General features: G+C 36.7%; 1 protein-coding gene across 1 annotated transcript in view; it reads left to right on the top strand.

Moving 5' to 3' along the window:
* The window catches only part of TMTC2 (transmembrane O-mannosyltransferase targeting cadherins 2), a 239,156-nt gene that overhangs the window by 186,115 nt on the left and 26,929 nt on the right, over nt 1-26,112 (top strand). Inside the window, exons 9-10 of the mRNA XM_030959447.1 lie at nt 6,553-6,634; nt 20,756-20,870. Coding sequence (XP_030815307.1) covers nt 6,553-6,634; nt 20,756-20,870 — 197 coding nt within the window. The remainder of the gene's footprint in view (nt 1-6,552; nt 6,635-20,755; nt 20,871-26,112) is intronic.

Below are 26,112 nucleotides of genomic sequence, written 5' to 3'. Positions count from 1 at the left end.
CTGAAGTGAGTATTTCAATAGGGGTCTAGACAGTAAATAAATCACAAGGTATAGAATGAAATCCGTTCTTTAGAAGTTTACTTAAGACTTTACACAATATTTCTTGGTTCCATCAGTGATGTAATGAAGCAAATTCCTTCTAGACTTCAAGTTACCCCAAAAGAAACACTAAAATAGAAACACTATTTAAAAATACCAACAAACAAACAAAAAAAATGCACTACAACAGAGCAACCAAATAAAAAATCCTCCAAGGGGAAAAAAATTATGCTTACATTTCTTTTCTATATTGGTTTGAATACTTTAATAGAACAAGAATGATTTTGGTGATAGAAGACACATAAACCAAGAAAATGGATGTCAAATAGCTTTAGTATATTATTGATTAATTTGATACATAATACTTGAAAAAAATACCACCTTAATAGTGTGTCTCAGTCATGTCCCAAGCCAGTGAAGTTTTGAGCTGTGCTTTAATTTCTAGATCTATGTGTCAGTTCATATGCAGTCATGTCAAATTCCAAAATGCTTAAGGTCCAGTAGACTCCCTCAAAGTCAATGGGCCCTGCTTCAATCTCAGTGCTCTGGTTATCATGCCTTTAATTATCACTGCAGATGTATACTCAAGAACACAGTTTATGTTACCATTCTCTCCATTAACCTTGGCTCATACAAAATCACACTGACTTCAGTAGCATCTCAGTGAATCTAGTAGATGAATTTTTACTCAAAAAAACTCTGCATGTTTTTGAAGGAGGGCTAATGTTGTATATTAAGGTGAAAATGAGCCACTTAAGGTGCAAATAGAAGATGAAACTACAAGAGGTTGGATGTTCTTGATTCTACCAAGGCTTATTTCCAAAAGCAACTAGGTTATGTACCGGGTTATGCAAGCAGTATGCAACTGGATTGTGCATGTGACGGCCCTGGTCCAGTTAAATGACTGGGGAGGAGAATGTTAGTCGTGACCAAGTTATGTGTAACACTGGACAACAACAAGAAAGTTGCTCCACATTTATTATAAAATCTAATAAATGGTGAATTACTTTGAATTGGTAGATAAAGATTTATAGTGTAATTTCCTCCAGAGCGGTCCAGTTCATGCTCCCATACGCTGAGATGGCTTCTCTGCTGTGTTTGATTGTTATTATTTTATTTTAATAAAGATGAGATGAAAAGGCAGGATTTGTCTCCTTACTGCACAGGAAGGATAGAAACGGAGATAAATTTTAGACCTTTGATGTTAATAATCCAAGTCCTGTATATTTCAGTTGGTCTAGCATTTCACATACAAATTATGGTACAAGATATTTGTATTGTAATTCCGAGTGAAGAGGGAAGAGTTAGAAATAACAGCAAAATGAAGGAAAAAATAAGAATCCTTTTATCTACTAAATGCTAAATATTAAAGTTGTTTTAGGACTACTAATATTTAGACCTGGGGCAGCAAGCTTGCCCATGTCAATGACATCATTGTAAGGTGCAACTCTACAGTTCCTGTTTCACTAGTCCAGCTAAGTAAAAACTTTTGAAGAATTTATTACTCATTTACTCAGTGTCACACCATTTAAGTTGTGCTTTGCCTCACAACTTTTGCGAAGCAAGAGGAACTGGTTATGACATAGGATATGCAGGTCTGCAATAACTTAAAGCATGGAAAGGAAGTTACTGGTTCAGTTCAAACTTTTTTACTATCACTGAATAGTCTGTGACTTTAAAACATTCTAGAGAGGAAGAAAAAAAGCATGTAAGATAATACTTGCTTTTCTCTATCAATGTGCACACTTTAATCAAACTTCCATTAATAAATCTTTTCATAATTCAATCTGTTTTATTAAAAATGTGAATGCTTGCCAAAAAAACCCAAACAAAACAGATGTGGAGAGTGACAGTCAACTGCATTTGTAGCATAAATTAACTTCTTTATGCAATCACTTTATTACTAGTTAAAGTTGGTAAAACTTTATTGAAGAATGAAGTCTGTGTCCTACTTGTGAAACCCTCCTAAGTTTTGAAGAATGATGAATATTTATGTCATATAAAGTTGGTTCAAATTGCAGAGACCACCTAATTTGTTGAACCACCTTGCTGGTTGCCACTGTGTCATCATAGTTTCCACAGGACGGTTATTCAGAGCTGCTCAGCTGTATTAGTCTTTCCCAGTTTTACTACCATTGCAGGGTCCCTGGGCCTCCAGCAGCCTGAAGTACAACAGCTGCCTCAACATGAATTTGGCACAGTTAACGAGAAAAGTGAGGGAAAAAAAAAATGGGGTGGATATCGAAATGCTAGTTTTGTCCTCAGCTTTTTAATATTTTAAGAATAAATACAGTCTTCTACTAATGAATGAACTGCCCTTAACTGGCTTTCTTTCACTTGTTTTGGTGATCATAACAGTAATTTAAATTTCATTTGTAGGAAAGCTGTATGTCTGACCATATTAGCAAGCACAGATATATTGTTTTAGTCTCTAGGGAAGAAGCAACCAACAAAATAAAAAACCTCTTGCGGTCAACTGCAAAGAACTGGTCTTAAAAATCAAGCTCCTGAAATCATATTTAAACAATTAACAGTTTGACTTCCAAAACTGCAAGCACCCAACCATTCTGATTTAGGGTCTGCGTGATCTACGGAGAGTGAGGTATTTCTGAAAGCCAGGACAACTTATGTGTTAGGTTATAAGAGCCCTGTATTACTTACCTGCACTTTTAATTTTTTTTTTCATTTTTAATTTGTTGGTATTGCTGGAAGATGGTAAGCAGGGGCAATTCACCTATATTTTGGTGTGAGATGGGAGAGGGGGACTGATGTTTTCTTTATTAATGGAAAACTCCAGGGAGCTTGTCCTCATTATATGCTTTAGGTCCAGATCCAGTACGGCAAATATCAGCCAGTGTTCCAAATCAATTATTAAAGTGTTTTCATCATGTTCAAGTTCTTTTCTCCAGCAAGGAGATTGGCATTGATTGTTTTATGATTCTGTCTTGTTAGTCTCTGCACTATTAGTCTCTGAAAAGCCATAAATATGCCAATACCTCTATGCAGAGGATCTCCATTAGGGCTTGGGCTGGGACCACCCACTCATTTCTCCAGAGCTCACCAGTAGCTGTCATAGAGCACCTTTTCATTAGCTCCTGACCTGGACTGAATGTAAACTGGTGACCAAGAGGAGAAAGGTATTTTCTATCCCATTATTAATCATCAGGGCTGTCAAGTATTTTCATTAAAATTTATTTATAACTTCTTTATCCTTCAAATAAGTCTGCTATCGTGCTGTTGTAAACTTACAGTTTTTTGCTTTGTAAAATTGCCAGAGCATGTAATTATGCATATACAACTGCAAACCCTGCTGCTAGGAATTAGGAAGTTACCAGTGGCTCTCAATTCCTGCCTTTGTATGGGTCAATACATGTAACGGTGAGCATGCACACCAAATGCCTTCCTGTCCCAAATCAGTAGCTTTCAGCTGTTTAAACAATTATTCGGACTTTCTTTAAAAGTTATAATTTTATTCCCTTACACCATCTGTTTTATTTAACACTGAGAACATACAGTGGGAAAGGGACAATGACAGGATTACTGTCAAGTAAACTACACAGTGTCTGCATTCTGTTGGGTAGTTAAGATGTGTATTGGATAATTGAAACAAGTCAATAAATACTAAGTTTTAATTGTGAAATAGCCTGATTCTGTCAAGTGGTTGTATTTTACATATTTTGACACAAAAAGTAATGTGTATTAAATCTATGCTGAGGTATTGACATTTTAGCAGTAGACTGCATTAAAGAGGACATTTTAGCTGGTGTGATGCAAGGTTCCTCACAATGCCAGTCTGCAAGAAAACACTTTTATTCATTTTTCTAAAATAATTTTTGTCAAATGTGGATAAATGAAAGTGATGGGTCAGCATGAACAAATAGAGCTTTTGTTGATTGTTTTTAATCAGATAACTTTATGTCTTGATTGATATAATTAAAGCTTTTTCTCACCTTTATCTGTGAAATGACCATTTGAGCCTGTAAATAGCACAGTTCTTTTGATGTTATGTATGCTGGCACCTGTCATCGCTGTGTATTGTAGGTCTCCTGACTGGCCTGAATTTGAGTGCAGTATGTCATTTGGAAAGTGCCAAAAAGAGTAGAGCAGTCATGTATTTTTGGTGGTTATAGTAAATAAAAATCAATCATGTTTGACAAATGTTTGTGGCCTTCTAATTCTGTAGGTAGAAGCTACAATTTTGTGACTGTATTCAATGAACTGTGCTTTGATGTTCTAGAAATAGACACAAAGTGCGACCAGCTAAAACTAATTAATGTTGGTCTGTTAAAAAAGGCAATTATGCAAAATCTGTAGATGTTCATTCTGTCAGTATTAATGATACATACACTTAGTACCTCTCATTTTGAAGCCTCAAAGCTAGGCTTAGATAAGCCATTGTAACTTTTGCCAGACCACAATTGGCAGCCTTAGACTTAAATGTGCAAAATTGAGTGTTCAATTATCACCTCACCCTGCCAGTTGCTTTAATTGATGATTTTTTTCATCATTTTTTGTTCTTAACTATAGTTACATGCTATTTTAAAAACCTGTATTTTTATATGTATATATATATATATATATATATATATATATATATATATATATATATATATAAAAATGTCTCTACTGCAGTAGTAAAAGAGGAAAAATCAGTCTGGGTTATGTGTCGTATGGTTTTTTGCTTTGGGATTTTTCTTCATGGGTTTGTTGTTTTGTTGTTTGTGGTTTGGGTTTTTTATAAGGCAGGATGGGCCACTGCAATATAAGATAGTGTACTCTATCATGTAATTGCATCATTTGGTTGATAGGAACCTTGTGCCATGTGGATTTGGCTTTAAGGAATATGGGTTTACCAAAGAAAGGTCACTAAATAGTAAGGCTGAATTCTTACCCCAAAGAACATTCATTCTGTGAAACTAGAATCCTGTAAATGGTAAGCCCGCTCATATCTCTGCCAGGATGCTCTCTTGAAATGTGACCTCTGTGTTGGTTTTGGTGGAACCTGGTCTTCATATGGTTTTTGGTGTGCTGTACAACTTCCTTCACTCTATTTTATTGTCTCTAAGACCCCTGAGGGAAATACTGAGAATCTAAAACAGCTGTAATCATGAACAGACTTCATTATTATTCCTATGTTAACTTGTGGGATAGTGCAGGATGTGTGCCATGTCTGTTTCCAGACCACAAAACTTGAGAAGGCCTATATGGTTGTATCTGTGAAATCACACTCAAGGCAACTTGAGAGGTGCAGACCACAATGCCTTTCTTGCACAAGGGTTAAGCTTAACTTTTCTTTATTCTGCAGCCTGCCTATTTTATAGCACAAACCACAGCAGCTAATTTCATGGGGATAGGGATAAACAGGTCACAGGTGTCTTACTGAATATGTGATAGTGATTTGTGTTTGAGTATCAGACTAGACTAATTCAATATCACTGTTTTTTCAAGACTAATGGCCACAAATGGATCTCCTCTGGTTCTTCTATACCATAATGGGACTATAGTGATTTGGTGATTCCAGTGATAAGGAAATCTCTGTCTCAGAAAATGTCTGTTCTTTTTACCATCAGTTCTGTTAGGCTTAGTTTGGTTGGTTTTGAGGGGTTTTTTCCCTGATCAATTGTCATGCTTTTTACCATTGTGTTTAAAAATTACCATTTCTGTTACAGCTGTTTTATGGTTTTCAGAATTGATTTCTGATAAAATCTGACTTCCCACATTAAAATCAGAAATACATTTTTTTTTACTTTCCACATTAAACCCTAAAATATTTTCTATTTATGTACTTTCATTTGTGGTAACTTTACCTTTGGCTATATATATAGTGTCATTTAGGATACAAGGAAGATAAATGGAGCTGCATCAGGGGACATTCAGAATGGATATTAGGCAAAGGTTTTTCACTGCAAAGGTCACTGGGAAGTGGTTACCAGTGCCCAGCCTGTCAGAGCTCAAGAAGTATCTGGAAAACACTTGGTCACGTGGTTTTGTGTAGTCCTGTGAGGAGCAGGGAGTGGGAGTGAATGATATTTATGGGTCCTTTCCAACATGAAACCTTCTAGGATTCTTTAATTTCATAGAAGCACAACATGCCTTCCCTCCCCCACCCTGCACTGACTTTTTTTTAAGAGCATGACTAAAGCTCTGTCCGAGTTTCTCTCTGATTTTAGCTTGGGTAAGTGTAATGCTTGTCCAGAAAAGAAGCGTGGAACTGATATTCACCCCAAAGCCCTTTACAATATTTTGCAATATGTTTCTACCACTTCCTTACTTCTTGGACATTGATGAGGTTGGATGCATTTCTTCCTCAGTCTGGAGATCTGCACCATAAAGTAGCAGACCACAAAACTTCCTGTAGCACTTAAACATTTGTATTTATTTATTTTGGTTAAAGCCTAGTGATAGGGGTTGTTTTTCTGCAGTGCCTGGAATTTGGAAATTGTAACTGTACAGGATTGTCCAGGGTGACACACTGTTAAAGTAATTTCACCCCTCTTTTTTTTTTTTTTTTAGGGACGCAAGAGTGAGGCAGAGAAGTACTTCATGAAGGCTATTCAGCTGGATCCTACCAAAGGAAACTGCTACATGCATTATGGTATGTTTCAGATAGATAGGATTTCAACATATATTCCAGGCTTGCTGTTAATCTCTCCAAGTGATTAAAGATTTGAGAAGATCTACTGGCAAAATATCTTCTTTAAAAGGAAAGAAACTAATCTACCATATATTACTTCATTACCATTTTTCCGTCATTGTAGAAGGAGAGGTGAAGATTTTCATATTTTGCATAGCGTTCCTCCTATGAGAGGAATTTCAGTATTGCTGCCTCTCTGGGAAAGAAAAAAGGTGACTATTGCCATATGTCAAAGTTTCATGGCCTGGAATATTATTGTTAACAGTTTTGGCCTGACTTCACTGATCGTTGGTGGGTGGGCAACCAGAAATTTTACTTTAGCATGTGTGAGTGCCATATATCGAAGTGTCTTACAGGCCTTACACCTACCTCCTTCCCACCACCTTCTTGGCTTGAAATGGCTAAGTATTACAAAAGGTTTTGGCGAGTTGGCTGTATCTTTCCTTTTACACCATGCGTGTTGCATAAAGCACACAGTTAATTTGAAGGTATCTTTGTAACTTTGGATTGTTTTTGCTAGATGTGCAAAAAACACTTCCAGATGTGTTTAGTCTCAGGGAACCAAAACTATTTATCTTTATGGACTAATTCTTAATATATTTTAAAGCTGATAATGGACAAATCTTAAAATGCAAGCTATGTTGTGCCAATTGGAACACAGAAAGCGCTTTGTAAGTTTCCTCTTCATTTAGGAAGGTAGGGAACTACAAAGTGCACTTTGTATATTATTTTCATTTCTCTACTAGTTCTTACTGATAAAATAAATAAAAACGAGTAGGTAAGAAGGAAAATCAATCTCACATAATAACCATGTTTTTACTCTGTGATATCTTTGTCTGAATTGCTCATATGTTGTATCATTGGTCCTATGCAGTATGAAGTTCTGTATGTTAGATTCCTAGAATCGACCTTTGGACTTAGAACGTGTCATTGTATTTAAATTAATGTAGCTCAGTGCTGCATTATTTTGCATTATGAAACATTGCAGTTCAAAGACTTGTCTTTTCTTTATGCCTGTACAAGTAAAGATGATAGGGATATTTGTGCATGTAAACCCCATTATTTCAATTGGATGTGAGTATCATGTATATCTCAAGACAGTGAGTAAAAGTTACAACTGATAGTTTCTTGAAATCCTACACAAACCCCTTCCAGCTTTTGTTACTAAGAAAGCTGTCCTCAATTATTAAGAAATTTTTGTATACAAATTCAGTGGTTGGTCTCAACAGTCCATCTCAGCAAATGATGTTAGGATGTAATGTATTTTATTATTGGTCTAGAACTTTTTTCTTTTTCACTCATTACTCGTCAACTTGCTTGTCCTTTTCCTGCAATATTCCCTCTGTCCCATTTTAAAGTATCCTATGAACTAAACGCATGGTTATTCAAATCATCATTCATGTTTGATATATTGACTTCTTCATTACCAGATTCCAGTATTAATGTGGTGTGTTATTTCCTAATTAAGATTATTCCCTAAAAACATGGGAAAACTTTTCCTTTATTGTGTACCGGGTTCAAAAAGTGGGTTCTGTCATTGTGCAGAGGTGATAATCAACATAAGCGAGGTTCTACTCAGCAGATTAGGAGAGAAGGGTGAAATTCAGTCAGTGTTTGGAATAACAGCATAGTGAAATGGTTCCTGAAGGGCAACAGACACAAGAAGGTTCTCTTTAGCAGCCATTAGGTCTTGGACCATTATACCCAGAGAGCTCTTCTGAATGCGTGTGAAATCTTTTCATAATATAACTTCTGATCACCTCACTGGTTCAGTGATGTTATTCTACATTTATATCAAAGTAGCTATGAGGCAGATACGGTCTACTTCTGCTTGGCTCTTGTGTCTGTGTAGTACAGCTGGTCTCAAATCCTTGTCGCTTTTGGGCACAGAACTTTATAAAATGTAAATGAAATTATCCTTGCTTTTTATTTCTTTTCTTCCTTGCTTTATTTCTCTTCTTGTTTCCACCTATTTCTGTAATAATGAGGGCTATGTACTGTGTGTTACCAGGGGCATTCCAAATAATCCATTGGAATCTCTGGTGAACACTTCAAGCTTTACCTCTCCATCTCATTAATTTGTTCCAGCACCTTGTCACAGGTACATTCTACGTCCTGGGGAAATACATCCATATTTTGCATGTAAATCTTAGAGATTACTTTTTTCCTCAGCATGAAGATGTTGATATGAGAGAATAAAGTAGCTGGCATCAGTCCTGAAAAAACACATACTTCACAAAGCAGCCAAATGAAAAGAGTGGTCAGCTGGGACATGACAGGGTGTTGATGGAGTAGCAGGAATAAATGGACTGAAGATTTTCTTCCAAGTGCACATGGATTGCATGCACTTATAATTTTTGCTTCCAGGTTGTGCAGATGTTCTTTTTGACTTCTAACCTTCTGGACTTTTATTGGAGCTATGAGAAAAACTGTCAGTATGCTGTATCTTTTAAGAGGCTTACCTTTGTGTTATAATGTGCTTTAATTCAAGCCGTAAGCCAAAGCTATTTTTAGATATGACTTGGTGCAGGAGGTAGCTTACTTAATCATATGAAAATTTGGAGGGAGTGGAACAGTTTCTTGGTTTCTCCACAGCATGTTTCTCTGCTCAAGCTGGCATTATAGTTCGTTTTCTATAGGTACTTGGCTGACTTTGGGTTTAAGGGGATTTAAGTTTTAAGCAGTGTTTCCTAGACTCATTATGCTTGAAGATGTCTGAAGGGAAAAATAGTGGAAGAGCTGAAGATATATAAATCCCTGTAGACTGCTGTCATGATGTCACTTCATTGGACATAAGGGGAAGCAGCTTTTTTTCTAGTGACCAGAGAGGATGGCACTCCACTCTTAGATGGAAATGCAGACTGCTGCTCAGCTGACCACCTTTCTTTTGCCCTTCTTTCCTTTCTACCTCTCATATGCCAGTTATTTGAACATCTGAACTTGGTGGAAAACCATTACATCTTACAAATACTGAGGGTTGATGAGTGATCTGCTACAAGCTGCTCAGGTGCGCAGTGTGCTACACCTCAAAGATGGAAGAGACAAAATTCTCATGAATCAGGAAGAAGAAAAAATGAGAGACTGAAGAAACGCCAATACTTTTTTTTCCCACAATATACACATTTTTGAACTAGAAAACTAGAGGAATTTTTTTGGATACTGAGTTTGTATGCTTCTGTAAGGTTTGTGGCTTTTAATTGGATATTTTTAATACACATTTTCTAAAGGCTGCCTAAAATGAACACTTGTGACTAAAAGAGGTCAAACTGAACATTTATTTATTTTTCAATTTCCTTTTTTTTTCTCTGGGAAAGTTTTCCTCAAACTGACATACCCACATCTACTATATTGGCAGTCATGCATCCCACTCTACTTTGAACATTTAATTCAAGTAGGCCATTTTGAATCCCAGATGATCTTGGTAATGTTGGTCATCAACAGATTTATGACGTAATTGAAATGGTCTCCATGGACTGTTGATTCTTCCTGAGCTATTTGCCTTGATGAAATGAAAGGGATGAATCTAAGTGTCTGTCTGAGAAACCACAAAGAGGTACCTATGAACTACATGAGTGAAAAGGCACTGTCTTCTAAATATTTTAAGAACTTAATGGCATCTAAAGAATCAGTACATCAAATTTGTCAGCAAGTGTGCCCAGCATAGGGATGTTCAGTCAGGTCAGACAAGTGCCCTTAAGGCTCAGAGACAGTGCATTTTTGGATTTAGTATTTGGACGTATGACAAAGGAGATAAAGGTCTCTATTTCTGTCTGCACTGAGCCTATCTCAGGAGAAGCTGAAGAAAGATTATGTATAAAATCTGTCAGTGCGCAGGGATGAGGTGCATTTCAAACACTGACATACTTATGTGCTCATCTTTTCTTAAAAAAAAAAACCCAACAAAAATTCTTCAGTAAATAGCACACAGTGTAATTGAGGAGTTTGAAATTGTTGAAGCTTTCTGTACTAGCTTTTCCTTAAATGAAAAACACCATAAATCTACAGTGATATTTGTTGTGTAAAGAGTTTATCTCCAGGAGTATTATTTTATTTATAATTTGCTGTTTAAAAACAAAAATATAATAATAATAATAATAATAATAAACCCCACCAAGCAAAAAAACCAAAACAAACAAAAAATCCCCACAAAAAAAAAAAAAAAAAACCAAACCAAACAAACACCCCAAAAAACACTAAAGTAGAGTTCATTTTACTTGTCTGTTAAAAATGGGTTTTGCCACTATGGCTCTTAACTTGCATATAGTGGCCTTTCTCCAAAATGATGAAAGTGGAGAGGAGAATAAAGCAAAGAGACAAAGAAGTAAGATTTCAAGGTAGATGTTTGTAGAGGTCCCTTCTCCCTTATATTTGTAATGGCTTAGTTGGAATAGGAAAGTCTAGAACCCAACAGGATGTTCAAATTAACTCTGTTTTATTAATAGCTGTTGACACCTTCCTTTAAAATAGTTTCCTTTGAATAATACATTGTTTCTAATAAGCCTAAATTGTTTAAAGATTCCTTTTTCATTACAAAAATGGATTATTCTCAATATATTAATTATGCATTTGCTTAATTTGGCAGTTCACATTGATCATTTGCCTTTTTAGAGGTGTAAAACAAAAAGAGATTTTCAGATTACATAAAACTGAAGTGTATTAGCTATGTCCTCATTGAACTAAGAACAGATTAACGTATTCCCAAATACACTTTTGTTTTTATATTGTCTTTCACTTTTGAATTTGTGATAATTTAGGAGTTATTTTTATAGATTTTCTTACATTATCTGTTTCTTTATAAGCATGTTTAACTTCTTCACTGCCTTTTTTATTGTTTTTCAATTTCATCATCATCTTTCTAATCGCTTTTTCTGCAAAGGGCTCTTAGCCCTTTTTGATGCCTAAATTTTCACCTAAATTTATGAGCACTTTGCATTTGTCTTACTTCTAAAGATGGCTGCTTTACCCCTCCTATGCCACAGCCTGAAAATGGGTTGGAATTGCTGTGGTTTAAGGGTCAAAGTATATTTCCTTGAAATACAATAGCAGTGAATTTCCAAGCACCATTTTTTCAGTCTTTAAGTTTTAGGCTTACATGTATTAGTGAGTGAGAGAATTTTTATGGGTGACTTTATTTTTTTTTTTTTTTCTTAGATGTTTCTGCTTAGATTGAGATTGAGTAAGGTGAAGCGCCGGATCCTGGACTTCAGTCACCAAGACCCCTTGCAGCACTGCAGGCTGGGGGCAGAGTGGCTGGAAAGCTGGGCAGAGGAAAAGGACTGGGGGTGGTGGTTGTCAGCAGCTGAACGTGAGCCAGCTGTGCCCAGGTGGCCAGAAGGCCAATGGCATCCTGGCCTGGATCAGCCATAATGTGGCCAGCAGGACCTGGGCAGGGATTGTCCCTGTACTTGGCACTTGCTTGAGTCCTGTGTCTGGCTCTGGGCCCTTCACTGCAAGAAGGACATTGAGGTGCTGGAGAATGCCCAGTGAAGGGCAACAAGGCTGGGGAAGGGTCTGGAGCACTAGTCTTACGAGGAGTGGCTGAGGAAACTCAGGTTGTTCAGTCTGGAGAAGAGGAGGCTCAGGGGAGCCCCAGTCACTCTCTCCACCCATCTGAAAGGAGGCTGTATCCAGATGGGAGATGGTCTCATCTCCCAGGCAACCAGTGACAGGATTAAAGGAAGAGGTCTCAAGCTGAGCCAGAGGAGGTTCAGGTTGGAGATCAGGAAGAATATCTTCACTGAAAGGATAGTTAAGCATTAGAACAGGCTGCCCAGGGAGTTGTTAGAGTCACCATCACTGGTGATGTTCAAGAAAGGACTGGTCATGGCACTTAGTACTATGTTTAATGAGCATAGTGGTGGTCAGTCAAAGGTTGGACTCGATCATTAAGGTCTTTTCCAACCTAAATTATTCTTTGTGCTGTATTTATAATATTTCCATGTAGTCACATTGTTCTCAGTGCTTGAGCTTTGTGCTTTTTGTCTTCATTGAGTGAAGAACAGCCTAGGAAAAATTTATGTATTTTCCCCACATATTTAAGGAAAAGCTCCTATGAAGAAAGCAGTGAACTAATGAAAAATAGAGTATAAATGTTGTATTTATAAGAAAGAAGAACATCAACCATGAAATCTCACTCATGAAATCTTACTTATTTCTTTAGGAGAGTTTTATGTGGATGGTAGAGATGTCACACTAGTCCACAGGTAGGTCAGTGTTCACTTTTGTCAGTGAAATGAGTAAAACTTCTCAAGCCATAAATCCAGGTGAATGGATTATCCTATTTCTGACTGACAGGTTAGCTAAATGCAGTATATACCAAATGATAAATAAAAGTGCATGGATCTGCTGCATTGGGAACCCCAGATGCTACATGGTGATTTTGTATTGAGAAATTAAATCCCTTGATGAGGTAGGGTCAAAGTGAACCAGATATAGTATGTCCATCACTAAGTCACTTCCCAATATGCACTCGTGGGCCTTTCTGCCAATGACAGAGGCTTTGCCATTTTAAATCTTTGGGAAATCCCATCATTGGTATACAGTGACTTTGTAGGGAAACTATAAACTAGTTTATAATACTCAAATAATACATGTTCATAGAACATATGTGCTCTTTGGAGAAAGGGGGTCTCTGTCTTTAACATACCATGTGCCATCAAATCAGGGTCCTGACTTTGGACTATGACTTATATCTGCTCCTGCAATATCAATGAACGTAATTCCAAGAAGACAGCATTCCTAAACCTGAAGCAGGAAGATGTAACTGTCTTGCAGAAAGACTTCATTAAGCTGCTGACCTTTCTGCTCCCAGAACTCTCTCTACAAACTTTAAAAAATCTGTAGCTACTACTAAGCAACAGAATTTCTTACTTCCAAACTGAGGACAAAAACTGAGCTGTTCAGGACAATCTACCAAATTTAAGTCCTTTCTTCACTCTAGGCTACTGTTATCACACAACATTAAAAGAAGATTATTACAGACCACTATAATAACTATTTTTTCCAAACACCCTTTAGAACCAATCACTCAAGTGGAATGCAGTGGAGTATTTCCAAACAAGCTAGGTCACTGACCTGAAATGCTGTGGAATTTCCATCTTCTGACTCTTCCCTTGGGTTTAGCCTTAAATCTAATCATTCTGATATCTCTAATACATGTTTGTATTCTGCTTCCTCAGCACAATATACTAGACTGCTCAAAAGATGTGATATAGATAGTGCAGATCAGAGACAGGGTTAGAAATGTGTCTGTATGCTTCTTCCATATTGCCAAAATGTAGCATTTCTGTAGGGACTGAAAAATGAACACAAACAATGCTGGAGGCTTTGTGGCTGGAGGTTTTGTGGCACAAACAATGCTGGGGGCTTCTTTGCTAACAGTCATATGTTTTGACCTATGAGTACTGTCTCATGGGGATTTTTGTAGAGATAGCATGAAGCTGCTACAAAAGTGCAACTGGATAGTTCTTTTTCAGCCAAATTTTACATTTCCAAACCTTATACATCATCAGGTGTCTGGGAAATGATACAGAGTTCAGGATCTTCCTCAGTATTTGTAAATCATGAGATCCTCTGTAGTATATATTTTCATCATTAATCTTTTGGTTTAGTGAGAGCTTCCAGTGATCCAGATGTGGTCACAGGTTCAGTTATCAAGTCCCAAAGGTTTGCTAGTTAATTTTTTTCTCTCTTGTCTGTGGTTGTGCTCTGGATGACATCCAGTGGTATATTTAGCACAATTGCAACAGATAGGTTTTTCAGACAAAGAAAGGACTAACAAAAAAAGCATTTTCCAAGCCAGTGCATATAATGACATTGTAGCACCCGCTGATTTGCTTAGTGTTTCATATATTTTATTTGCATGGAAGAAGTTTCTCTATGGGAACTAATTAAAGGGAGAAAGTCTCCAGAAGTCCTTCAGCAAGAAGCCAAGAGTACTCCTTTCGATTAAGATGGTATGGGATACAAGGAGCAGCAAAAATTGAAATGCTGCTACCATTCACGTGATTGTGATATAAGTTGCCTTTGTTTCTCCTATCACATCTTCCACGTTCAGCAAGAAATTGTCTAAACAGGCCTGGAAAAGCAGGATATTTAATCAAACATACCCTTGCTTTGGGAGCTGCTCCTTCACAGCCAGTGAAAGTGTTTTGAAACTCCTAAAGGAAACAGTTACATTAGGTCATGTCTGTTGACTTTGTCTGTGAGGATGGATTGTAGGAGAATAAGAGATGGTGCTAAAGGCAATCTCACCCCTGAAGAGTTGCAGCTGTACTAATTACCAAGGATTAGGAACAGGCCTGCCCTTAATAGACCACAGGTATATCCAGTGAGGCTGAGTGTTTTATATAAAAGGGTGGGCTAGCTTGTTGAGAGAGGGTTGGAGTCAGCTGGCCGTGCTGTGGCGAGGAGGAAGTCATCTGGCCATGAGGAGCTACCCATGAGAATTCACGAAGAAGGTACGAAAGTTTTACAGTAAGACAACAATGACAACTTTGCATCTTGAGACACTGATTCATTGCCTGAAATACTTTGGAAATCAACTTGGAGATGTGATCTCTCCTCATTTATTCCGCTGAATGCAATTTCAGTTTTCCATTTTGAAATCTCTGGTTGCATCAGCTCTTTAGCTCTGCATTGCTGCAGCAGAGCTGAAGTTGATAGTAACTTCAGTGATGGTTCTGCCACTGAGAACATAATTCTGCTCTCAAGACATCATCTGCATCAGACAAGATACAATGCATTGAGTCAGCCAGTATCCACTCCCTCTTCTGATTTCTGTTGAAATTTGAAATGCTTTGAAAGCACCAGCAGATATTCAGCTTCCAATCCTCAATGGTGAATGTGCTGAAAGAGCTTCTAGTGAAGTTTATTACAAACAGATTTTACAGTTGAATCTTGGTAGAGCCACTTTTCATGTTGTAGAAGTAAAAAACTCTTTTGAAGAGGATAAGAAGCAGAAGACTTGGTGAGAAATGTATATTAAGCAAATTCCAGTTAGGATGGCATTGGAAGTTTGTTCGTTATTATTCAAAAGGTAGTTTACTCAGTTTTGCTTGGATTACTAAAGCTATCATCCCACAAGCCTGTCATGGCAACCTGAGTCAATGCAGAAACAGCAGCATTCTGAGAACATTCAAGATAGTGCTTTTCAAAAGCAACACCAGCAAGATGAGCTATTTTAGAAATTTACTGTGTTCTGGGACAGAGTACCTTTGTATGTTTGCCAGTGAGTAAAAGAGGGAACATTTCACCTAGAAGATTGGTGCAAATTGCACTTTTATCTAGTAAATTAAGCAAATTGCACTTTTATCTAGTAAAATCAAGAATCACGGTGCCTGCAAGGAATAGTTAAGCCCATTCTAGGGGAATGCACTAATGCCTTTGTGCTCTGAACATAAAAGATTTTTACACAGAGACAGATCCCAACCAATTAATACCTTTCTTGTTACAATAAAGCAGCAGAACTACCAGTTCAGATGTATGGCTTTTAAATTGTTGATGGTGCATGTCTTAACAAATTCTTTACAAATGTTCAGGATTGTTTTAGGGACACAATTATTCAGGATAGAGAGCTATATGGGCTTTCATTTATGTGGATGAATACTTTTTAAAAATTGATAAAAGATGAAAATAAACTGTTCTTTTCAATTGCTGGGAACTGGAAATATTCTGTTCTTGTTTGAATTACATACATACTTATATCTCACTTTTCAATAGATTGCATATATTGCCCCAAAAGTTTTTGGTCAAATAAAGACTCAGAACCACTGTTGATGGTTTGCAATGAAAAGTAAATTTGATCAAGGCTGCAGGTACAGATTTTAGCAGCTTTAATGCTATTTCGGATTCTTAGATAGTTTAGGAAAAAATTACTAAGAGGGTTGTGAAATATTGAATCAGTTCTCTGCTATCAAAGGTCTTTAACAACTCTTGACTACACATTTACTCTCACACCTGTGCTGTCTAGCAAGAAATGTGGAAAGATTTATTTTAAAAAGTAACATTCCAGGCAAAGAGCAGTGTTTCTGAAACTCACATCTTTTCCTGGACTATGGATTTCCCACTTCCAGTTTAGAAGAAGAGTAATGAAAAATATTCTTTCCTCTAGATAGGAAAGTGTGGTATTTGGAGCTGTTTTCTCAAAACCTGTTGTGATTCCAGAAAACAGTCAGGCTACCATAATTTATGTTGTTGGCAAGAGCTGGAATCGTGACACCTGCAATAAGTAAGCTCTCTATGCGATGTTGGGCAGTATCTCATAAATCATGAGGTTTGCCAGCTGCTTGTCAGAGAAGAAAATCCTACATATAAATTTAGACCCACACAAGTGGTTCCTGGATGCAGCGGCTTGCAGATCATACCTTCTGATCCACCTTCAACACCTTGCCAATTTAAACCCTGCTAGTGCTTTCCTCTTGGGAAAACCTCTTTATGGCTTTGACAGGAAAGGTTCAGAAGTCTGTTTTATAATGAAGAAAGCACAGCAGTAAACTGCCAATCCAGCTCATTCTTGTATGAATTTAGTATATAAGATTAAAAGGAATGGCAGCTAATGTTTTCAAAACAGTATTTTTCTATTTAGGTGTTTTAAATTAAATTGAGATGTGTGAGTAAAATTAGTCTGCCTTTCAGGAGAACTTGGCAAATCAATTTCAGCTGAAAGTTTCCACCTTGTACTGGTTCTGGCTGTGATAGTGTTAACTTCATAGCAGCCTGGGTGATGCCTTGTGGCTAAAGCAGCCTTGATAACACACATCAATGTTTTGGCTGCTGCTGAATAGTATTTGAGCAGTGTGAAGGCTTTCTGTTTTTGGGAGGGAACATAGCTTGGACAGCTGACCTGAGCTGGCCAAAGGGATAGATATAACAGTCCATATAACATCATGTTCAACAATAAAAACTGGGGTAGAGAAACAAGAAGGATTTTGGCTTCTGAGGTGGCTTTGTTTGGAAGCTGGCTGAGCATCACTCTTCCTGTGAGAAATGGTGAGAAATGTCTTTGCTTCGCTGTTTGCTGTGTTAGTATGTGGTTTGTTTTTTTTTTTTTTCTTCCCCATGTTAAACTGCCTTTATCTTGATGGAGAGATTTGCTTGGTTTTGCTCTTCTGTTTTCTCCCCTCACCCTGTGTGAGTGCTTGGATACTGGCAGGGGGCAACCCGCCATGCATCTGTACACTCAGGTATTGACTTTTTCACTAGACTGAAAAAGTTGCAGCGTCTTTTATTTATAGCCCATGCAATTAAGGAAATCTTTGATCAGAAACCCTCCTCTGGATGCTCTCTAATATGTTCATAACCTTCTTATGTTATGGTGCCCAAAACTGCGCACAATATTCAAGGTGAGATCAAACCACTGCAGAGTAGAGTGGGAAAATCACCTCCCTCAACTGGCTCAGAGTGCCACGGTATTGTGACTCATGTTTAACTTGCCATCTACCAGGACCCCCAGGTCCCTTTCCATGTTGCTGTTTTCCAGCATTTCGTTCCAGTCTGTTTGTACATCCAGGGTTGCCCCATCCCAGATGCAGAATCTAGCGCTTGCCCTCACAGGAGTTGACAGTTCCTCTGAGTTTCAAATCATTGGCAAACTTACTCAGTATGCCTTTAAGACCTGCATCCAAGTCTTTTATGATGAGAAGTGGCCCTAAACTGAAGTTCTGTAAGGGTTTGCATATAGAGGATAATACAGTCGGTTTCATATATGCATCATCTGCTACTTACCCACTCAGCATGAGTTATTGCCGCCTCCAGTACAGGGCAGAGATTTGTACGGTGATGTACAGTCCTAGAACTTTCTTTTCTGAAGAAGTGAAGGTTTTACTTATATCTTTGTTTTCCTCCCTGGCTGAATGTATCAGTAGCATATCCACCTACCAGTGTTTCATTCTGCTAATCCAGGGCTTTCATTAGCAAAAGTACCTTGCTGTTAACATTTTATGGCTGGTGTGCTTTAACATGGACTTAAAGATTAGGGATACCATTTTGCTTCATTCATTGGAAGAGAATTGGAATACTAGTTGGTCAAGCTTATTTCAAAGATTTCTCTTTAAAGAAAATAGGAATTCAGCCCCAATAGGTATGAACTATTTTATTCGGTAGATTTACTTGGAGAATTTTCAAATATGAGTTTGTCCTGCTGCATATAAGGCATACTATGATGTGGTACCCAAAAGAAAAATAAAAACATTTTTTTAAAAATGTAAGCTATTAGCTTTTGTCAGATCTTTTCCCCCTTTAGAAGAGACTTCCATTAACAGTTCAATCACTGATTTATAATTCTGAAGACAAATTAATTTCTTGTGATCCAAATTGTTCTTGAACTATGTTTTCTTCTTCTGTTTTCTTCTCTCTTTTTAGTTATTTATTATTTATTATTTTACTTATTTTCATGTATGGGAAGACTTTTTTTGTAAATCATCTGTTTCTGGGCACAATAAGCACAAAGCATTGTAGTGCATCAAAGTGTGGTACACATTAGACTGTGGATGTAACTGAAGCAAAAAAACCTTATACTGTGAATGCAGGAAGGTACCATAATGTTTTTACAAGTTTTGCAGATCTGAATAATTAAGATATAGGAGACTGAGTAAATAATCTGCCAACTCTCCCAAGCTGAAATGTATCCAGAGAGAAAACAAAAGGCTAAGAAAGCTGTCTTTCATCACTTTTTGTATTGAAATTATTCCTTCTGTGAATGTCTTTGTTGTACCAAAGCATGACTGGGTTCACAATGCTTGTATAGACCTTGCTAGCTCTGGTTAAGGGAATTTCTCACATAAGCACACAGCAAGTATGTGAGCAGCAGGGAATGAATAAGGAAAAGGGGGAAAGAAAAAAGAGAAAATCCTTAACCATGACAGGATATCATTTGCTCATGGTTTTATTTATTTATTTATTTATTTATCATATTTATTTTATTTTACTGTTCCTGATGAGGCTTGTGGTTAGTAGTGGCATGCGAGGTTTTGGTTGAGAGACCTTACTTGTCAAAGTAAGACAAAAAAAGAAGGATGGGATGCTGAAATGTATAATCACTAGGCTTTAGGAGGGTTTTTCCAAATATAAAGTTAAGTATGCACAGAGACTAGATGGTTGAATTCCTTAATATTTTTGCAAAAATTGACACGTATTACAGATTAGGTCTGAAAAATCATTAAAAAAAGCAAAAGTAGGGCTGAGCACCTTCCAAAATCTTTTTTTCATTTTTTTTTTCAAAGGAAAACTCATTTTTATGGAGTTCTACTGTATGTTACATGTTTTGTTTTGAAACTACTGTACTTCAGTTAAAGCTTGGTGGTTAATGCTAAATTATTCATTCTTTTCAGTTTATGCTTGGTTTAATGATAATTTCATTTGTAAAATGTGAGTCATTTGATTTTAGCCATCTTCTATATTTGTTTAATGTGAGAGGTAAGTATCATATACAAAACTTTCAAAAACCTCCTGTTGGGATTCTTTTAGTGTTAGTGAAATACATTATAAAATACCAGTCCATTAAGGTATACAAATATATGTAAGGGTTTTAAAGCAAATACAATGTAGAATTCTAAAGCTGAAAAAATTATCATGTATGTATACAGAATTTATCATTTTGTGTGATTTTGGGATATGCTTCTCAAACTAATTTTGGGATATTCTTTGGGAATGTATTTAATTTGTGGATACTATTTTATTTCAATTTGTTTTGAGGAAGAAAAGATCATGGTAATTGTAGAGGCAGAAAGGCATGTTCTCAAATGGCAGGCTTCTTGGCATTTGGGAATATTGTTTCTTGATGTCTGAGTTTTATTCTATCATTCTCAATTTTCTTGAATATATATTCCAAAAATATTGTTATTGCTTGTCATATTTATTGCAATTTTTCTACATTGACTGTATTTTAAAGATATTGAAATACAGAATGGATCAGCAAATAAGTAAACATTAAATCTGAGACATTGGTTTGTTCCTTGGTTTATTAATTTGGGGCTTGGGTTTGTTTGTTTGGGGTTTTTTGTGCTTTCTTTTCCTGACTGTACTGTCTCAGGTGTATTACATCAGTTATTTCCTGTGGACTGATGTTCACACATTCCATTGCAGGTCAGTTCCTCCTAGAAGAATCCCGCCTGATAGAAGCAGCTGAAATGGCAAAAAAAGCAGCTGAACTTGATAATACAGAATTTGATGTTGTTTTCAATGCAGCCCATATGCTCAGGTTAGTGCTTGTACATCTGCCTCACTTGATTTTCCTCTTCTTTTGGAGGAAAAAAGTCTTTATAGCCTTTGCTTGTGCAGGATTCTTTTTAAAGCTCAGCAACTCTTTTGAATAATTCAATATTATTGCTAATAAGATACAAAGAAGTGAAATTAAATTGTTGCAGCATTTAGCACTTTGCATTTCTTAAATTCTGTTTATTATATCATAATTTCCTACCTTCAAAACTTCTGTTATTCACAAGCAGGTAATGTATTTTGCTTGCATATGAGAACAAGTGTTTCTTTGGTGAAGAACCTTCTGTAACATTTCCTTTCACTGACTTTTAAAATTTTAGTGTGCATATCAACTGAAAAGAGGAAGAGGAGACCATATTTCTCATCTGGATGTAAATAGAGAATATTGAAAAATTCTGATAATATCAGAACATTATGATAATTTGAAATCTAAATATTCCCAGGCTGATAATTACTTTGAGATGCATAGGAGCACTTAGTGATATTCTCAGAATCTGTGATTTAAAATGTAGTCTTATATTTAATTATCTTCTGCCTGAATAGAACAAAGCTTTGGACTTCTATTTTAGCTTTTAAAGATGTCAGACCTGGTTATTCCGTAACATTAGGCTTCTGTCTGTGAGTTTCACATTATCATTAAACTCACATTACTGTAATAGGTATCCTCCATGCTTATTTCTAGGATAACTATCTAATTATTGTCTATTGTCCACTTAACAACTATAAGAATACTTGATTTCATTTAGATGATATCTAAGCATAGAAAATGCATGAAAAAGGAAATTTAAAAAATATACTTCATTAGCACAAAACAGTTCTTGAGATAATTTCTCTACTGAAGATATCTTACTAGGCTCCTTTACATTTTAGCATTTTAAATAAGAAATGAAAGAAAGAAAAAATACTATAAAAGAGAAGGTAGAATCAAAAGTTATTTTTAAAAAATAACTTACTGCTGGTAGATTAGAAAGGAAACCAAGACAAATGGCTCATTGGTAAGCAACAGTTTGACGTGGCAGAGGTGTATGAGCTATTTTAAGGATCCTTTCCTTCCCCAGGATTATTTTGTGAATAATACCTCTCAAGACAGAATTCAGTAATTTGAAACATTTAGATTAAAGTTACAACTTCTACTACACAGACAGAAGAATATCAAGTTAGGCATGACAGCTGAATTTAGAAAGGTATAGAGGGGTCAGATTCTTCATTTTACTGTGTGTTGTAGAAGATGGTTAGGTGGCATGACTGTGTGTATTATAAAATGTGGTGGTGTAAATCAATACTATTTTGGAAATAATTTTAATAAATCTGCTTTCTCTGTGAGCACTGAGTGTAGCATTTGAGGTCTTTGAAGCACATATATTGACATCTGGATATGAGTATTTTTTCACTTTCAAAGTAATAGTTATACTGCTGTGCTGTACATCAGCCACAGTTACCCTATTTGATCTGGTTGGGAGTGTACTGTTTTTGGGAGGCCTTGACAAGCAATGCTCTCAGTGATTCTAAGCTGCATTCTCAATTTTTACTGTAAGTGCGAAGCCAAAACCTTCAAAACCAAAGAAAATGCACTAAACTGAAACACTTAAAAAAAAATAGGCCTGCTTTAGTTTAGCTAGAATCCCTTGTGCTCCTTTGGGATACCCAGTTGATCTAATTTTTCGCTTAATACTCAGCTCTCTTTCTGGAAGATCATAATGTCTTCCTAATACTCTCTGAGAGTCTAAAGTGGTCTGGAGGATTTAGAAAGAGTCAGGGTGGCAAAGCTGAATTCAGTGCTGACAAGTATTTGCTCAAAACCCCATGTGTTAGCATCTGACTGATTTTTCCTAAAGGTTATGATTTTGTTATCTGTCCTTGTTCACTGCCTTACTTAGCAATTAATTCAAATATATTGCTTCTGTGATTCTTGTTGGACAAGGGCAATGCATATTCATTCATTGTAACAGAGCAGCTACAAATCCACCAGGAGTCTGGCTCTTTAGAAGCAGATGATTTTTAGGATCTTTAGAACAATGGAGGGCTGAGGTTCCAAGAGGAGAACAGATACCAAGACACAAAGGATGACAGAAAGAAGGGAGTACTCCAACTGGCACAGAGTGACGCTGCTAGAAATGGAATGCTAAAGACAGTCATAAATGAAAGGCTGACATAATTTCAAGTAGGTGACCAACTGCTCTTTAGGTACCCTAGAGAGCTATAAAAACTGACTGGTAAGTGAGTAAGGATTTTGAATGAACTGCACAGCTGTGAGATAGAAAATACATTATAGAAGTTCACAGAGCATGAAAATGAAATTACTCTTGTGAGAGACACGGGATAAATTTTAAAGACGTGTTGTGGAATAAGAGACAGAAATTGATATTAATGGGGATGATGCAAGGTTTCCAAAATGACTGTAAGTTAATAACAGAAGCTTAGATTTTTTATATAGATTCTGATATTTATTTTTCAGACCAAATATTTTGCGCAGTGATATATTTTTGAATTAGGAAGGAATCATCTTTCCCTCCTCTCCTACTGCTGTTTCCACCATTAGCCTAAGGAGTGTCACAAGACTCAGAAATATGAAGACATTTCTTAGTTTACAGCTGTTTTGGATAGAAAATAAACATACTATTCTCTCAAAATACAATTAATTTTTCTAGTCTAGTGCTTAAATATTTTCCTTTTTTTTTAAATCTCCCTACTTGCTGAGAAAAAAAAATTAAAATGCAACCTAAATAAAAATGAACAACTTCTGAAAATTTAGAACTGGAATGCTGCAAGTTAAATTTCTTTTTCTTAAATTTGCAACAGCATTGTTAACTGGATCCAAGTGCAGTAGCTGTATTTATAGATAGCCTGTTCTCAGCTTAGCAGTCACAAGAAGAATGTCTGCTCTTCCAATCAGATATTCAAACGTTGCTGATTTCCTCTCTTTGTAACTGAATCTGATGTAAAAAAAATAATTACTTAGTTCTGTTTGCATTATTGAGAGACCTCCCCTTTCCTAATTACATTATAGTTATTAATTTTTTTTCCTAAATGACTTCTGTAGCAACCCATTAATGCAATGCAAGATGATTCAAGTCATCTGTGAGAGGGCTGCAATGTGCGATGAATGCAATTGATTTCATTGCAACAGTCTGGTAGCTTTTAAGTTGTGTAATACTTGTCTGTAAAATTCATTTTCTCAACAAAATTTGTTTTCCAGACGGCTTACTTCAAGGGTCACACAGCCATTTGGGTGGTTCTTAAAGCAGTATCTAGTCATGTGTTTTATGTTTGTAGTATTTGCAGGGCTCCTGCTTAGAGTTTGCAGTCTCCCAGCTGAGCAGGGAGGCGTGTGCGTGTCACACTGCTCGGTGGCTGAGCCCTGTGTTAGCAAGGGCCATGGTTCACTTTGCTCTCCTAGCCCAGGGGAGCTGCCAGGAGCAAGGCAGCTCATGGGCAGCAAGGCGCCATGTGGTGAGGGTATGATCATTTCTAGAATGAAGGGTGGCAGTGTGGTGGCACCGCCATAATAATTAGAAACGGGAAAAGAATTTCACCTTGCCTCCGCATGAAAAGAGATTTAGGAAAAAGACCTCTTTGCTTAAAAGCACATTTTGTAGGAAGAATTCATTTTTCCAGGCTTTTGGGAGAGGGTTTTCTTCTGGGAAAATCTCATGTGACATGAAGTTACAGGATGTTTATTGGCTGTTGAAAACAGAAGTCTAAATTACAGCAGTACTACATTACATGGTCTTTATTTTTCAGTGATTTTCAGAGTATGTCAGCAGTCCAGAATACACTGACCAAACATGGAGTGTAATTGCTTTATACAGTATCATAGGCACACCTTAACCCTGTGTTATTGTCTGAACAGATTATATTAATCCTATATTTACTATCTATGTTCTTAAATATATATGTATGGCAAAGCATATAGTCTATGTAGATTTTTAAAACGAAAAAGAACAACTGTGGATGAATAGTTCATTGCAACAGAGCAGCTGATTATAAAACCTGATAATCTTGTTCTTATACCAAAAGGTCTGTTATGAAAGCCATTCAGCACTTTAAAATAGGAATTGCTGAAGAAAATTGCTTTGTAGATGTGCTGACATCTATGATTTTACTGTAAAAATCAACAGTCTGAAGCCCTGTACCAAGCAGCGGGCACGTTAAAATGAACCCTCTATCTCTCACTTGTATCTAAATCACTCAGCATTGGTGCTGTTTTTCTCTTACAACAGTATTTTTTCCAGTGAACAGTGTAAAAACCAAAATGAATGTAAACTGATTATAGCTGGGTGTCAGGACAGTCTAAGAGTGATGTGTCATCAAGCACATTTTTAGGTGTCACATGTTTAGGTGTTACTGTTAGTAAACTGGATCTATGTATGGGGAATTGTTTGGTCTGGAAGCTCAGGTTAAGAGATATGAGAGAATAAAAAGTGGAAACATTTTTTTCCTTAAAACAAGACTGGATGCTAGTTGTTAGTGGGGAAAATCAGATACGTCTTCAAGGGCAGTTCTCATGAAAAGATTTAGGATAGAGGTTAAAATATAGCTCATAACTATGAAAAAGACTCTCTTCTGAACCTCTCTTTGCTCCCTTTTCTTCCTCTCTGATTTTTTATCAACATTTTATCTAATATTTTACTCTAATGTGAGTTATGTTACTTTTAATATTGTCCTTCCATTATTTGACATTGATCCAGAGCTCTTTACTGCTCAGTGGCATAGGGTTACTGCAATTTCCTACCTCTGTGCCTTTAATTTTTCTCAAGGGAAAGCTGTTTCAGGGCTTAACATAATTAATTTCTAGCTTAGATTTGCAGTGAAAATAGGAACCAGAATTCTGCAGCATCTTAGCTAAAGGAACAGTTGCTGAATGCCTCAAAAATGGAGCTAGCATTTTTCTGACCAGGTTACTGTGTTGTGCATGCATTTCTATAAACTGTTTTTGTTAACAGAGAACTATATATTCAAACTGATTTCCACTTGGCAATTAATGATCCTTGTTCCAAGATGTACATGTGGCAGGAGAGCAAGCCATGTATTTCCACTGGCCTAAAGGGGGAACAGGATTTTAATGTGTTCCACACTCACATGCCAGCAACTCTTTTTGGAGGTGAAGTGTAGCATTTGTATTTGCCTCCTGGGAAAGGCACCTTGTTTATTGTATGTTATTTCACCACTGCAGAAGTGATTGGTGTCCTGACAGTTTTGTACAAACAGGGGAAAAAAAAAAAAAA

Source organism: Camarhynchus parvulus, chromosome 1A, assembly GCF_901933205.1.
Source record: "Camarhynchus parvulus chromosome 1A, STF_HiC, whole genome shotgun sequence".
NCBI classification, from domain to species: domain Eukaryota; kingdom Metazoa; phylum Chordata; class Aves; order Passeriformes; family Thraupidae; genus Camarhynchus; species Camarhynchus parvulus.
This window is presented reverse-complemented; position numbering and strand designations above follow the sequence as displayed.